The following is a 16669-nucleotide window of genomic DNA, read 5'->3' as shown; positions in this document are numbered from 1 at the left end:
CGTGTGCCTGCGGTGTCGCGTTGAGGTCACTCGCTGGCTGCCTGAATTCCCCTCTTTGTGTTTACACATCCGGGTTTCCCTTTTTTTTTTTTTTTTTTTTTGCAGCCCATTCCCCATTTAGAAGCCATTTTGGACACAGATCAGTAACATGCATGTAAACCCCGACCGACCTCCCGACGCAGCGGTGCTATACTCTCCAAGTGAATAACCTTAAACAAAAAACAAAAAACAAAAAACCGGGCTTTCGTCTCGGGTGTTTTCGACGGCTTCCCGTTCGGCTTCTTTTTTTTTTTTTTTTCTTTTTTTTTTTGGGATCCCGTTTCCGAAGCGAAATGCTGCACCTATTCACGGACTAACAGCCCCGGCAGTCAATTAATCGTTCCCGTCTCCTCTCGCAACATTGTTGCACCGCCGTATTGACACGCGTTGTGGTGGCGGTGGCGGCGGCGGCGGCGGTGGTTAGACTGCTGGAGGGACCGAAGGCCCCGTGGTCGTTTTGATCCTGGACTGATGTTTTGGACGACCTGAGTTTTAATGTTCGCGACGGAAAGCGGGGGAAATCTCTGTCCTGTATTTAAAACGGAATATGTCTTTTTCATGGCTGACTTGTTCACTTCTTCTGGGAACTTTATGCGCAGGTAAGCTGCCATTGTTGGTTTAGAAATTGCAACAGTTTCTCTCTCTCTCTCTCTCTTTTTCCCCCCCACCGGAGTCGTTCATCCAGAAACGGACACTTTGTGTTTGTGTGTGTGTGTGTTTGTGTGTGTATGTGCGCGCGTGCCTGTAATTGTATGCTTTTGAAATTTCGACCCGCGAACGAGCTTTTGCGTTTTGTTAGTTGTTTAAACTTTGTCGGCGGTGGATGCCATCGTTCCGCGGTGGGCATTTTATTCCCTTCCACACAATCGCCCCTTTCTCTGTGTGTCCCTTAAACACACATACCGTCGAGAATTATTAAAGCGACAGCTGCCACTTTTTGTTTTTTTTCGTTTACTTAAAAAAAAAAGGGGGGGGGGCTTTGCACTGTCCATTAGATGCTCCGTTTGAGGGTGTGAAATAAAAAATAAAAATAAAACATTTGTCCAAATGTGAAACTGTTGCGTCCCCCCCCACCACCAGCACCCTCGCCTTCCTCAACAGTGGCAGGAATAGAAGGCAGCAGCTGCATCAACATCCTGAAACCTTATAGGCTACATCTGAAGTCTGCACTCTTGTTTTGTGGTTTCGGGGCTCGAACGAGAGCCGCACATTTCCTCCGTTTTTCTTTTTTTAAATAAATCATTGGCGTTTGATTTGAAGAGGCAGCGCATGGTCGTCTGTAGCCAGGTCTTTATCTTGCGTCGAGGTTACTGTTACACACACACTCCTCTGATACCAAAGCCTGTGACTTGGTACCACGTGAAATTGAGCATGAGGGATGTTTTTCTTTTGTTTGGCGTTTTCTTTTTTTTCCCCCCCTCTTGTCCCAGCGTTTGCAACTCATACGGGAGATTTTATTGCGTCTCAGACATTAATACCCATCTACCCCCAGTTTACAAAGACGAAATAGTTCTTTTGACAACAATAACATCCGCTTGCCCCCTCACGAAATGTTTTTTTCTAGCTCTTCCTCGAACTGTAATAAAAATTTCATTGAGGCACAGCTGTCTCCTCTGTGCCAAATAGCGCTGTGGCTAATGCCTTTATGGTTTATAGATTACGACTCCGGGTGTATAGTAAGCTGCTTCTCCAGAATTCAGGTTGTTGTGGTGTAAGCCTCAGTAAGTGACAGAGGGAGGGAGGAGGGGGTTGGGGGGTGGGTGGGGGGGGGGGTCGGTTAGGGAATGATCATGTAGTAAAAGTCCTCCCGCATCATGTGACCACAGATATCAGAAATGCCATCTCGGCTCAATGGAGCATTGAGCATCACTAGTGTGTGTGTGTGTGTGTGTGTGTGTGTGGGGGGGGTATTTGTCCTTACTACCTTTCCTCCCTTAATAGTGAGCATGATGTTTTGGTCAGTGCATATATCCCTGTGTGCCATAATGAAGTCCATTGTATGCTGCCGGACAACTAAATGCATAGATGTGTAAGTACAAAGTGTGCCTGTGAATGTGTGTGTGTGTGTGTGTGTGTGTGTGTGTAATGGGTTGGTGGGGGTAATACTGGGGGATGGGCAGCCTCCTATAGGCAGGGATTTAAAGAGACAGGCACTATTTTTGCTCTGAACAAAGATTAGGCACGAATGTCCATAAGATACTGTGACTGACACGTACGGCAGATACCTGCTTACCTGCTTTACTGTTCATCAAGAACACGTCTCCTACATGTTGCTTGAGTGCGTCCAACATTAAATCCCCTGGGAGGAATAATAAAACCCTTTCCTAGAAGGAATGCAAGATTGGGAGACTGACAGCTATTGTTACATTTCAGCTTGGTTTCCCCTTAAAGAAAGGTGGTCTTATCTGTCCCTCCAGATTTGGCATGCTACTTCTGCAGAAGTAGCATGCCGATATGTCTGGCGTTTCTATACCACAGCAGGGCAGGTCATTGTTCTCCTGTTGTTAATTAAACTCTGTCATTTGCCTCTTTTTTCTTTTCTTTTTTTTCTTTTCTTTTTTTAACTTGTTACTCTCTGAATGATTTTTTCAGCGAAGGGTATTATGCTGAACTACTATGCATTAACAATTTCGTAGCCCAGAGGAACTCCCTTTTTACTACAGAGAGCTCCCAAACCCGGCCACGTGCCAGAGCGATGCTAGAGGCTCCGCTTAGAGGTGATTCTTCGTAGCACGGCCCGGACAGGGCACCATATGCCCGTGCTTCCGCCAGTGAGTTTTCAATTCATTACGCTGCGAGCTGACCGAGGCCTTCTGTCCAATCTCAGGGTACAGTCTGGGTGAAGCTGAGACCCGGGAGTGTGTGTACTACAATGATAACTGGCGTACGGAGAGGACCAACCAGAGCGGCTTCGAGCGCTGTGAGGGGGAGAAGGACAAGCGACTGCACTGTTACGCCTCCTGGCTCAACTCCTCAGGGACCATCAAGCTGGTGAAGAAGGGCTGCTGGCTGGATGACTTCAACTGCTATGACAGGTCGGGTCACCGAGTGAGGTCATCGCCGCCGTGCATTTGGGTTTATATTTTAGGTATCTGGCTCATGCCCAGAGTGACTGGCGGCGAGTACAACAGCCCCAGTACCCACATGTAGCTCAGTGCATCTTTATTTCTGCGACCTTGGGCCTTTTCAGGGACAGAAATAGCCGATCTAATGCAGAAACAGTTTGTCAATAAGCCAATCAACTGAAAAAATGGTAAACATTTGTTGGTTGCATGTCCTCAAATATGACAGTTAGCTCGTCTTCTCTTGTGCACATTTTTTCCACGGTAAATTGAATATCTTTGAGATTTGGCCCTGGTGGTCATATTAAAAGTTGTCGTATCACGCTCTGGGAACATTTTTGAAGGTCAGTTTTCCCTTTCTTTTCTGACATTTCACAGTGTAAACATATTGATTAATATGGGAGATCATCAGTGGCATCTCTAAAAACATCCCAGCTTTACAAAAAAAAAAAATGGCACAAAACAAAGAGATGCAGGATAAGTTACAGAGTGACTGTGTCCATTTGCATATTGATTGCTTTTTAAAAAAAAAAAATGATTTTCAGTTCTTTATCTCCAACGTTATTCTCAATACACATAATATACTGTAAAAAGACACGGCACTTAATACACACTGCACGTGAAGCTAAGAAGAGAATGATAAAGGGCTGCAGCTAATGATTATTGTCATCATCAATTAAGCTATAAAATGTCAAAAAAATTATAAAAACTCAAAAATGCCCAGTGCAGTTTTCCTGAGCCCAAGGTAAACTATTTCAGTTGCTCATTTTTACGATCAACTAAACCTCACAGATAGAAAACAGGAGGTGATACCAACACATGTGTACCCTTTTTTTGCTTGTGAAGTGACTCAAAACATTAATGGATCATCAAAATAGCTATTGATTAATTATTTGTTGCTCAATTAATCAAAGAATTGTTTGTTTGATCTCATGTATAAAGGCAAACGTAGACTAGAAGGCATGCGGCTTACTGTGCCCACACAAGCAAGCATCTGTACACACACAGAATGCACAACAGGGTATACTGAATGTAAATTATTTAATATGTTATACAATACAAACTGTAAGGCCAGCCAAACAGGTTGAGGGTAGGCTGAAGTAATTTCAAAGTGAAGCCCCCAATCGTGATATAGAAGCATTGATAGAATCAGTCTCTATTAGATGGGGGACGTGATTTCCACAAGTATGGATTTAGTTCGGGAAAATGCTCTGCAAGCAGCACCGCTCCCCTTTATTCTTTCTGGAAAGAACCGCATAGTCTGCCAGAGCAGAGTTGTGTGGCACAATCAAACTGTCTAGTCTTTAATATTCAAGCCACAGCATTTTAGAAAAAGCTGGAGACCTTTGCTGGCTCACGAACGCACGAACTGGATAAAAGAGAATTTCAGTAATTGCTCCTAGTTGACACAGCTGTGTGTGTAGGGGGTCTTTTTGTAATACTTGGCAGCCTTTCTGGTGCTAAATGTAAAACTAGTTGTGAGATTGACCTGCCGTCGCTGAGTAATTCAAGATCAAGACTGGAGCTGTTGAATAGCAGTTGATGACAACTGTTTTGAGCGCAACAGTGGCTATTCGAGGATGATTAAATCAAAGCAGGTTTTTAAAAGGCTTTGCTAGAATGGGACGCATACAAATTGTGGGTTTAGACGCAGCTGCAAATATGTTGACAGTTTCCAGCGAAATTACTTTGGCGTGAAGTGCTGTTTGCAGTAATTACAACCACAGAGGGAATATAATCAGACCTGGAAAGGTAAATTTGCTCCAGTGTCACAAAGATGTGTTGTGGTATTAAAAAGCTGAGATCTGCAGTTATGTGTATATAGTGTTAGAAATCCCGTGGTTCCCCTGAATTTGGAACATTTGCTGCCTTGATAAGATCAAGATTAATAAAATAATATATTCTCAATAAAAAAATAAAAAAATAAAAAAATAAGATTTTGATCACTCAAGTACCCTACAAAATTTAGTCTTTGTGGGCTCATACATTGCCAGGGGAAACGCCACCAAGGGTTAATGACAGTCCAGACAAAAAATAGAACAAATATTACTTTGTCATTAAATAGTTTATGCGCAGCAGAAGGTCGAGCCTCTCACCTGCCCTTCAACTTAAAGTCTAGATCATGAAATGCTATGTTGGTTTTACTGTCATGATATTTTGGCCCTACTGTTAATTACTAAAAACAGTTTGACACGTATCTTGTTTCGACATTTGGTTATCTGAGCAGTAATGGTAGTGTGTGTGTGTGTGTGTGTGTCATCTGCTGTTTTAGGCAAGAGTGTGTTTCCATGGAGGAAAACCCTCAGGTCTTCTTCTGCTGCTGCGAGGGCAACTACTGCAATGAACGATTCACCCACCTTCCCGACCTGATTGGCAGTGGAAACCGAGGTAAGCGGCAAATTAATTCCACATACAGTACCGGCAAAAAATGGGTCTTTACTTTTCCCCTCCGATTAGTGGGAGTTGAACTTAGCCTTGCATCTAGTGTTAAAAAAAACATCACGATGGTGATTTTATGACTCCTTTTACACAGACTTTGAATTGTTTTCGTTTAAATGTTACTAATTTATCCCTTGTTACCTTTTGTGTCTACAAGAGCCACAGTCGAAAATTGTTTTAAAATCCTTGCAATTTGTCTCACCGACATTGTAATGTCTTGCAGTTGAAATGGGAGACTAAAACTAAGGCATTCACTTTTTTTTTTGTGTGCGCGATACCGCAGAATTCAGCATCTTTATTTGCACAGTCCAGCACTGATCTTCAGCTGACCAGAAGGGGACAAAAAGCGAATGATTTTGCAAGACTGTCACTTTCCTGTCCGCTGTATTTCTACAGACCCTAATCATTTTTTCCGTCAAGGATCAAGGTTGGACAGTAGATAAAATGTTACCTTGCTCTTTTAAAATCAGGTCTCAGTCTGCGAGGGACATTTGTGACGCCGATAATAACTTACACGCCATAAATCTGACATGCTGTAATTATTCTGTGCCTCCTTGACAGTGAAAATCCGGCCTCCACCCCGGGTGCCGTCCCTGCTCAATGTGCTGGTGTACTCCCTGTTGCCTCTCTGTGTGCTGTCCCTGGCCCTTGTTCTGGCCTTGTGGATGTACCGCCACCGCAAGCCTCCCTATGGCCACGTAGACCTTAGCGAGGTGAGACACGCCATACTCAGCTCTGACTCTCATCTAAAGCAGTAATCGGTGATATCTGTGAGATCATTCTTTCACTGCAAGATTTTTGCTTTTAATTTTCCGCCGATTAAGTGGGAGTTTCCTCTCTGCTCGTCAACCCTGTTGGCTGCTTCCGTTAATGCTACCGAGTTCTTGAGTTATATTCATGTAATATTTTGTAGTAAGGGATGCCAAAGTGTCACATCTTTTGAGATAAATTTGGAAGAAGAATGAGGCATGTTTTCCCTTGTCTGTTGTTCAGGATCCAGGACCCACTCCTCCATCCCCCTTGGTGGGTCTGAAACCTCTGCAGTTGCTGGAAATCAAAGCTAGGGGGCGCTTTGGTTGTGTTTGGAAGGCCCAGTTGATGAGCGAATATGTTGCTGTAAAGATCTTCCCTGTTCAGGTACGACAGTAATAATAATTCAAGGCATTTGTGTAATTTTTTTTATCTTGTCGAATACTGTTTTGTAGCCCCAGTTTGTGCCTGTGCTAAGCATGTGATTTTCAGAAAAAACATATGTCCTGTGATCTATAAAAAACCCAGAAAGTTGTTAATTAACACTTGCTGCTGCTCTGAAGGCATTCCCAGATACCTTAAAGACTCTTCTAACCATCTGGATGACGAGATAGTCCGTCTGTTGCGCGATAGAAAGGATTTTCAACCTGTTTCTCAAGTTGTGACCGTATTTCCTAATCCAGTTAGCCAATGATGACATATGTCCTTACTGTTTCTTGTAAAACAAGCAAAAGTGGTATTTTGTATGAAATTATAAAATACTGGAAACAGTATATACCATTATAACTGATATTTGTTATTTTGATTCATGTTAATTTTTCTGTGTGTGTGTGTATAAAATAAAGATAGATTTATATATATATATATATATAAAGATAGAGATAGATAGAGATAGATATAGATAGAGATAGATAGATATAGAGATATATAGATATATAGAGAGATATAGAGATATAGATAGATTTATCTATAGAGATAGATAGAACTAGATATACATAGATATATATATTATCTATATATCTCTATATCAATATCTATATCTGTGTTAATAATATAAAATTTTGGGTCACCATCCTTGTTAAGAAAAAGAGGTGCAACTTGGAGAATTGGTTAAAAATCTTTTAGACATACACCAGAGGGACTATTTTTCATTTAGATGGTTAAGAGTCTTTGAGGATTCCAGAAATACCTTTATAACTTCTGGGTTTTGTCATTGATTGCCAGGTACATATTTTTTGGAAAAAAGGATGATCACTTAAATGTAAAGTTAACATAGAAGAGGCACAAAACTGAGGCTACCTGCTTTGTGTGGCATAAAGAAAGGACCCCGTTACTTTCAAAATTGCTTGTATAAATGATGAAGACCTTAAACATAACTCTCTGGTTTCTGTGTGTTTCCATAGGATAAGCAGTCTTGGCAAAATGAGCGGGACATTTTTGTGACTCCGGGGATGCGACATGAAAACATCTTGCGTTACATAGCTGCAGAAAAACACGGAACCAACCTGGAGACGGAGCTGTGGCTCATCACAGAGTTTCATGAGAGGGTGAGAGCACGTCTACTCTTATACACCCATATATACCCACATATAAATTTGTGGCGAGGTATAAGACTTCTAAGTTGATTAGAATTGCTTTCCAATATTGGCAGAGGCCTTTATTTACCTCAGCAATGGACCCTCGCAGCTTTTATTAAAGATAGGATTTTATTACTTATGGCAGGTTTGCAGGAGCCAATATGCCTCAGAGAGATAAAACTGTGTTGCTTAGATTCATACAGTTTATTTATAACCAGGTAGTGTAAAAATAATACAGACATTTATGTCAATTACTACTAGTAATGAAAATAGCAGTAATAACACCTCACTTCTACCAGAACATTCTGTTCATTGGTCTTGTCTTAAACAGTACATGCTATAACCACAAATGTAGCATTACATTTGTGCACTGACTTTTAAGGTTTCTCCTCATCCTACCTTTTTCTCCATGTCAGTGTCACACAAACATATTTACAGATAATTGTGTTAGTTCCATGGGTGCATGTGTCGCCTCTGTTCGGTTAAACGCTTCCATTTTCCAGACCGCACTATCCAGCTGGCAAATGGAACTGGAACATAAAGCAAAAATAATCTATTCCTGCTCCTTTGTGCATCAAACAACAGTTCTCAGGGTCATGGTTGGCTAACTCCCTGTACTCTGACTAACAGCAAAGCTTCTAAGAAATGGATTAAAAATTAGATTCTTGTGCAGTTGTTAATCCTCGTTCCTGAATCTTTTGTGTGTTTGTGTGTGCACAGGGCTCACTGACAGACCACCTGAAGGGTAACACTGTGACCTGGAGTGAACTGTGTCACATAGCAGAGACCATGTCCCGCGGCTTGGCCTACCTCCATGAGGACATTCCCAGCTACAAGGGAGAGGGGCCAAAACCCACTATTGCACACAGGTAGGAGAAACACAAACTGTTTCTGGCTTCCCTGAATCTTGCACTCAAATACACTGAAACAACACTACACTTCAGTAGTTTTACCCTGGAAAGTCATGGACTAATTGGTGTGACTTAACGTCTCTGTAATTAAAACACTGTAACGTCTCTCTAAAAATTATTTTTCCCAGGGACTTCAAGAGTAAGAATGTGATGCTTCGAGATGATTTAACTGCAGTCATTGGAGACTTTGGGCTCGCTGTACGATTTGAACCAGGAAAACCTCCAGGAGATACTCATGGCCAGGTGTGAAATAAGTTCACTATGGTTTTGATTTCTGCATCACCACTCTGATGCATGTCCAAGTATCTGTCCCTTTGTTTTTGCTGATACATGCACAAAGGCTTTATACGGTTTTTGCAGTTTAAAGGTTCTGGCCATCTGTGTCAAATAGCTTAAAAAACCCCACTGTGATTCAAGATAAAACATGAAAAAAATTAAGCGTCAGTGTTCATACAGTAAGTATGAGTAATGAATAAAGCACATAGAGGCTGTTCCCTATTATAGGGGTTGAAGAGAGGAATGGAGTTACAGAATTATCATGAAAATAATTCAAAACTGTTTTTCTCAGGAAACAGGGTAACAGGATAAGTTTGGAGGCCGCTGCCTTAAATAGAGCCAGTTTTCCCAGCAGCCAGTCTGGATGCTGTTTGATACCAAAGCATTGTTTCACATTGCTTTAACTGGCTCATGGTTACATATGTCAAATGCCCAGGGGTCATAAGGTAGCAGGTTTCAAATCAGGTAAAAGCCACAAACTTGATCTAGGTATTAAAAAGGTATTTCTCAAAAAATGTTGCCAACTAACATGACTACATTTGCTGGGTTCCCATTTTTTCCATTATTTACTCATTATATATATATATAAAAAAAAAAACATGTACCCATCATATTAGGTTGATATCATTAAGTGCCCTCTAGAAAATATATTCATGCACACACTCAAATCCATTGTCCTGCCAGGTGGGTACGAGGCGTTACATGGCTCCGGAGGTGCTGGAGGGAGCCATCAACTTCCAGCGAGACTCCTTCTTGAGGATAGACATGTACGCTATGGGCTTGGTGCTGTGGGAGCTGGTGTCCCGCTGCGCAGAGACTGACGGTGAGTCAAACAGTGCAGGAATGCTGCTTTATCCTCAAATAATAGGTCATTGTGCTTCAGGCTGACCTAATAAACAGAGGAAAAGTTTTAGTTTTGTCTCATCCTGGTTAAATGTGTAATGTGGGTAAAGTAACTGATTTAATACAGAACTAGTTTGATTCAAATATTGCACTGTTGACTTGACTCGATCCCTGGGTAGTGCTTTTCATCCTGTGGCCCTACTGTCTCTCCTCAGGAACAGTTGGCGAGTACATGCTGCCGTTCGAGGATGAAATAGGCCAACATCCCTCCCTAGAGGATCTGCAGGATGTGGTCGTGCACAAGAAGATGCGTCCAGTCATCAAGGAGTGCTGGCTCAAACATCCTGTGAGTAACGGTGGAAGAATAGCTCCTGCAGTCTCAACAGTAGGACCAGGATGCCAGGCATCCTTTTTTCCAGTGAATACAGCTTGATCTTTTGGGGTCATAGTTCCGTGAATCAGTTATGCTTTTGTTGTTTCTGAAACTTGCTCGGTTATGTCTACAACTTTAGGCCCTGTTAAATTGATCTTTAGTTCAATTCAATTCAGCTATCTATATAGTGCCAAATCATAACATGCATCGTCTCAGGGCGCTTTATAGAGTAAGGTCAAGGCTTAACAGTATTATAGAGATAAACCAAAAAGTTCCCACCATGGAAAAAGCACTTGGTGACAGTGGAGAGGAAGAACTCCCTTTTAACAGGAAGAAACCTCTGACAGAACCGGACTCGGGGTGGGCGGCCATCTGCCTAGACCGATGGAGGAGAGGCGAAGAGAGAGAGACTAGGAACAGCTGTGTATACTGTTGTATTCAAGCACTGTCAGACTGGTTGTTATAATGCTGTTAATAACATGGACACGTATAGGTGTAATAATCTTATTAACAATAACAGCAGCAGTGAAAGCAGTTCCAATTAATAATAATGATGACGATGAGTGTTAAGTATTAGTGGCAGATCTGAATCCTGCAGCTCCAGAGTCGGAGAAACCTGGAGGATGAGGTCAGAGAGGAAAAGCACAAACTATGGGAGACAGAAGACAAAAAGTTAATGACAGGCCATTAGAGTGATAGAAGTGCGTCGATGGAGAGAGAGAGAAGAGAGAAGTGCTCAGTGCACCAGGGGAGTTCCCCCAGCAGCCTTGGCCTATAGCAACATAATTAAGGGATGGTTCAGGGCTCACCTGAGCAAGCCCTAACTATAAGCTTTATCAAAGAGGAAAGTTTTAAGCGTAATCTTAAACGTAGAGAGGACGTCTGCCTCCCGAACCCACACTGTCTGATAACTGAAGGCTCTGCCTCCCATTCTACTCTTGGATACTCTAGGAACCACACATAAGCCTGCATTTTGAGAGCTAAGTGTTCTATTGGGATAATAGGATACTATGAGGTCTTTAAGATATGATGGAGCTTGGTCATCAAGGTCTTTTTACATAAGGAGAAGGCTTTTGAATTCTATTCTGGATTTTACAGGGAGCCTATGCAGAGAATCTTATACGGGAGATCTCTTTTTCTAGTTCCTGTCAGTATTGCGCTGCAGCAGTCTGGATCAGCTGGAGGCTTTTCACAGAGTTATTGGGACATCCTGATAATAAGGAGTCCAGTCTAGAAGTAACAAAGACATGGACTAGTTTTTCGGCATCCTTTTGAGACAGGATGTTTCTAATTTTCACAATATTGTGCAGGGTTAAGAAGGCTGTCCAATAGACTTGTTTCATGTGTGAGGCAAAGGGCTTGTCCCGGTGAAAAATGACTCCAAGGTTTCTAACAGTAGAACTTGAGGCCAAGGTAATGCCATCCAAAGTAACTATATGATTCATTAATGTTTTCTGAGGTGTTTTGGGCAAAGTACAATAACCTCAGTTTTGTCTGAATTTAGAAGTAAAAATGTACAAGCCATCAAGGCCTTTACGTCTTTTGGGTGTCATCTGCATAGCAGTGGAAATTTATGTGGTGCTTCCTGGTAATGTTGCCAAGAAGAAGCATATGTAGGTAGGAAAAGTATCGGTCCTAGTACAGAACCTGGTGGAACTCCATGACTAACTTATGTGTGAATGGAAAAGTCATTGTTAACATAAAACAAACTGGAATCAATCTGATAAATATGATTTATAGCATCTTAGTGCAGTTCCTTTTAATCCCAATGACATGTTCCCAGAGTCTGTGATTAAAATCTTGTGATCGATTAATCTTTACTTAATGTTAAGGTCCAAACGTATGCACAAAGTGAACTGCCTTTTAATTAGATAAGAATTCAGAACTACAAACTTACTCTCCTGTAATTTCTGGTTTGTGACTACAGGGTTTGAACCAGATGTGCGAGACCATCGAGGAATGCTGGGACCACGACGCAGAGGCACGATTGTCGGCTGGCTGCGTGGAAGAGCGCATCGGCCAAATCGCCAGGATGATCAGCAGCACTACCTCAGACATCCCTGTCTCCATTGTGACGTCTCTCACCAACGAGGACCTACCTCCCAAAGAGTCCAGCACCTGAACGGGTGACACCATCCTTCACCTGAGCTCCTGACTTTTTATTTTTCAAACCCAAATTCAGCGGATCTCCGTGAATATTTAAAAACATCAAAAACAACTAGCAACTTGAATGCAGCTGCTATTTTTTCCCAATACTGGTATTTTTTTTTTCTGTTTTTAATGTTTCAATTCAGTGTTTAAAGTCAGATCTTACTAACACATCCATCTGCTGTAGTTTTGAAGTAGTAATAAGCTATGTGATGGGCACATCTGATAACACCCATGTGTCAAATCTTAAACGTTTTCATTACCTCATGTATTTCTTTTGTGTTAGACTATTTTTTATTACCTCATGAGTTGTTATTTTGTTTTTGTTGGTCATGATTGTCTGTGGCCAAATTAAATGAATCTTTGCTCCAAACCTCGGACGACGTGCTGCACACCTTGGAGGAATCATTTTGAGACTGTTAGACAAAATATATTCATCTTCCTCAGGGGTCACAAGCTTCTCGATGAATTTTTTTTATTTTTTTTTTTTTTTATTTTCTTTAAATCGAGTGTGCTCCCTTATTTTAAACCTGAGAATGCCTCAGAATGGAGAAAAAAAAAAAAAAAAAAAAAAATCGGAGCACAGCTGTTTCATCGTAAGGGAGGGAGCTTAAATGGAAGCTGAACAGTTGTTTTGAACTTTTTGAAGATTTGGGACAAGCATCTTGTCCCCGGGGAACTACCTCTCAGGTATTCAGTAGGCTTCTTCGGAACATTTCCTCTAATTTTGAGAGCCAAGCTATCCAGCTAGCTATCATGGACATATTCCTGGATTTAAAATTTTTTTTTTTTTTTTTTAAATTGTAGAAATTCAGAATTACTCCCTTGCCAGTGCTAGGGGCATTGACGGATGCTGTCTGGAGTTGCAATGTTACACATTCTTGATTTTAAGTCTGTGTGTGTGTGAGTGTGTGTGTGTGTGTGTGTGTGAGTGTTAGAGAGAGAGAGAGAGGAATTTGAAGACTACATGATATGAGATGGATAGAGATTGTTTTTAAAGTAAGAATCAAGGACAGGTAGTTGGGGTTTATCCATGCGAGGGCCATACTTGAGTAAGCAACATGTCTGTTTTTAATTTTCATGTGTGTTTGTTCAGTAGACTCAGTCGGACACAAGTCCCCAGATACCTCAGTCACTGTACGTCATGCGAGGAGAGCTCAATGGTTGCCTTTGTCTCAAATGCAATGCCATAGTTGTACCATAACATGAATACCATACATTGAATGTCTGTTATGCTGCTGTGACTATTCCAGGATACTCAAGGATTTGTAGATGTACATGTATTCTTTGTTAATATAGCGCTAACGTGATAACTATCCATGATATTATATGAGGCTAATATTCTGTTTTTGTGTTTTTTGACAGAGTAAGCCCTCAGCTGCTTACTCTTCCAGACTGACCTCAGATATTCTGACAAGTACCTCAGGCTTTTTCTACATGTATATCAAGTTGTGTTATGTATTTTATTGTGTTTTAGTAGTTGAGATATTTTATCGCCGGTTGGGCCTCTTTGTCTGTGGAGATTTTTTTTTTTTTTTTTTTTAAATAGAGCCTGACCAGTTGTCACGGTGTTAATGCTGTACAAACCTAAAAGAAGAGTGGCAGATTCTTGTAAATAGACGTGCACACACAGTTGTGGAGTACTGATCTGTTTTATAAAAAAAATAATAATATCAGGGCGTCACAGTTCTCATTTCACAGAAACAGAAAGGGATTTCTTAGTTCCACCTCTACATATTTAAAATTCATTTGGACAACTAGCCCTGTGATGAGATATACATATATCTATATATCGAGATATATATCAATCTGTATATCTATAAAGATATCTATATATATCTATCTATATAGATATAGATAGATATAAATATCTATATATTGATATAAATATCTATATATTGATATATAGATATATAGATCCATATATAGATATAAAATCTCATATTTTTCAAGAATGGTGGTTGTTGCTGATTTCTATGAATAATGGTATCAGTTCCTCTGGATCTGAAGCTGTGTAGGTAGCATTGCATCAGAAAGCTTAGTGAATATCATCAAAAAAAAAAACAAAAAAAAACAAAACAAACAAAGAATCCTAATGGTTTGGGGCGGGTGGCTTCTGTGATTGGCCACTTGTTTGAACAGTATTACCTCAATATTAACCCACTGATGTGATGTTCTGACCTGTTCAGTGTTTCGCCACGTTGGAGGACACACAGGCTCATCTGTTGTGCTTTGATTAGTGCTGTGGAAAGATGGTGATTTTTGACAGTGGTCTGTAACGCTTGCTCCTGTGCAGTTTTCGTGAAGAACGTGCGGAACAAAAACATTAATCAGTACAGAGCAATGTTTTTAGTGTTTGGAATTCATCGACGTGTCTATAACCACATGATTGATTGATTTTGATAATGCAGCCCCATTAGGAGTCATGTAAACGGTGGCATGTGCGTGGTCCAAAGGTCCAGCAATATTTATTATACAGCAATAGTCATTTGAATATCATAGTTCAACTCATTAAACTCTCAGCTGTGACTTAGCAGTTTTCCTCTGCGGATCAATTTAGTACAATCTCATCGCACCTGGATCATGTTCTGATGAGGACACGTGTGACAGTGTCCTGATAGAAAAATGCTGTGGGTTGAACTTTTGTGTGTGAGCTGAACATGACCCAGGTGCTTTCACGTATTGTGCCAGAAAAACAAACGATCGAGTGGGAAAATCTGCCGTGATCGGTAGTAACCTCCAAACTGTCTTACACCCAGCTATTCTGAACAGAAAAACCAGTTACCTCATGCAGTACCTTGTTAGTGACACTAACACGGAGTCAGTCTCATCTTCCAAAAAAAAAAAGAAAAGAAAAATATCAATTATCGTGTATATATTGACAAATGTAAAGGGTTTCTTCCTTTTCATGTGTGAATCCTCTGAAAGCAAAGCCTTTTTTTGATTTACAGTCAATATATTGTTCATTTCTTGTAGTGCGAATGGATGTTGGACTGAATCGTGTGACCTTCCCTGTTTATGTGAATTGTGTGCGTGAGTGCGTGCGTGTGTGCGTGCGCATGTGTGGGGGGTATGATGGTGGGTTTCACTAAAACAGTATGAATGGTAACTTTATCTGTGAGTTTAAATGCTTAGAAATATAAACTAGATGAGAATAAATCCATCTTTTTGTATATTAAAATAAAGACGAACACTGATTAACCATGAAAGTGGAATTTTTTAATTTATTTTTTTTCTTTTTCAGTTCACATCTGTTCTTACGTGTCAAATCACCTCAACATGAAAACAAGTTGCAAACGATAAAACCAAGAAGGTGGCGGGTATTTTGTTGAAGCACCTGAAAGTACAAAAGAACAAATTGTGTGAGACACAAAGTGTTTTATAGTTTTTTTTGTTTGCTTATTTTTTAAATAAAATTTCCATAAATGCACTTTGCTTTTGTTCTGTATAAAATAATGTACAGTATACTGTATATCCACCATCCCCAAACTGCACTTGGCAGGATCTGTAACATACTGTAACATAGGGCTCTGTGGCTATATTTGTACACTAGGTGGCAACAGTGGCATCAGCAGTTTGGTTTTATTTATTATTTTTTATAATACCTATTGATTAAAAACTGGAAAAGAACCAGAGATGGGCTAATGATCCATTTTTCTTGACCAGTAAATTAAAGATATAGTCAAGCACATTTTTTTTCTATCCTAGTCACATTAAAACTTTAATTATTCCTTTAATGATGTGTTTCTCTTTAATGATGATTATATTATAATATATTATATTTTAATTTATTAATTCCATAACACAAACAGAACAGGTGTGCAAGAAGCATTATAAAATGAAATTTTCAAAGATATAGTGATTCTATTACTACTATCACTACTACTACCACCACTACTACTACTACAAGTAATGATGATAATAGATTTACAAAATCTAATAATAACAGAAGGGGGGGGGGGGGGCAAAGGTACAAACGTTTAATCAAAAGGCCAAATACACTAAACATTTCAGTTAAATTTCAGGGGCTCCTGGTGCCATTTTTTAAAAGCTATTTAACAGTAAACGGACTAAATAGAGGGATCTATTTCAGCTAAGAAATCAGGAATCCTTGGCATACCTTTCAGTGCTCTTTGTCTCAAAAGAATTCCACCGCTGGAACGAAAAATAGTGAAGGAAAATGTAGCCACCGTAGCCTATATTACAACACAAACGTAAGGTGTGGCCCATTTGTCACACGAATGTGACAGC

The 16669-nt window shown here is 40.4% G+C and overlaps 1 protein-coding gene across 2 annotated transcripts; it reads left to right on the top strand.

Annotated features, from left to right (window-relative positions):
- The first annotated feature begins 269 nt into the window (after nt 1-269).
- Nucleotides 270-12879, top strand: LOC120799494 (activin receptor type-2B-like). Of its 2 annotated transcripts, none has more exons than XM_040144731.1 (11): nt 270-638; nt 2867-3074; nt 5374-5489; nt 6102-6253; nt 6534-6677; nt 7694-7837; nt 8588-8736; nt 8907-9021; nt 9739-9877; nt 10113-10243; nt 12198-12879. In XM_040144731.1, the coding sequence occupies exons 1-11, from the start codon at nt 587-589 to the stop codon at nt 12390-12392; spliced, it is 1545 nt and encodes a 514-aa protein (XP_040000665.1). In that variant the 5' UTR covers nt 270-586; the 3' UTR covers nt 12393-12879. The 2 variants fall into 2 exon arrangements, with proteins under 2 accessions (XP_040000665.1, XP_040000666.1); XM_040144732.1 differs by lacking the exon at nt 270-638 and adding an exon at nt 2694-2756.
- Nucleotides 12880-16669: the final 3790 nt, after the last annotated feature.

The sequence above is a fragment of the Xiphias gladius genome, chromosome 14 (genome assembly GCF_016859285.1).
Source record: "Xiphias gladius isolate SHS-SW01 ecotype Sanya breed wild chromosome 14, ASM1685928v1, whole genome shotgun sequence".
Lineage (NCBI taxonomy): Eukaryota > Metazoa > Chordata > Actinopteri > Istiophoriformes > Xiphiidae > Xiphias > Xiphias gladius.
This window is presented reverse-complemented; position numbering and strand designations above follow the sequence as displayed.

Coding starts and splice junctions, on each gene's coding strand:
- LOC120799494 (XM_040144731.1), top strand. CDS start 587: ATGTCTTTTTCATGGCTGACTTGTTCACTTCTTCTGGGAACTTTATGC. Junction 639..2,866: donor TCTGGGAACTTTATGCGCAG/GTAAGCTGCCAT, acceptor GTCCAATCTCAG/GGTACAGTCTGGGTGAAGCT. Junction 9,878..10,112: donor CCGCTGCGCAGAGACTGACG/GTGAGTCAAACA, acceptor GTCTCTCCTCAG/GAACAGTTGGCGAGTACATG.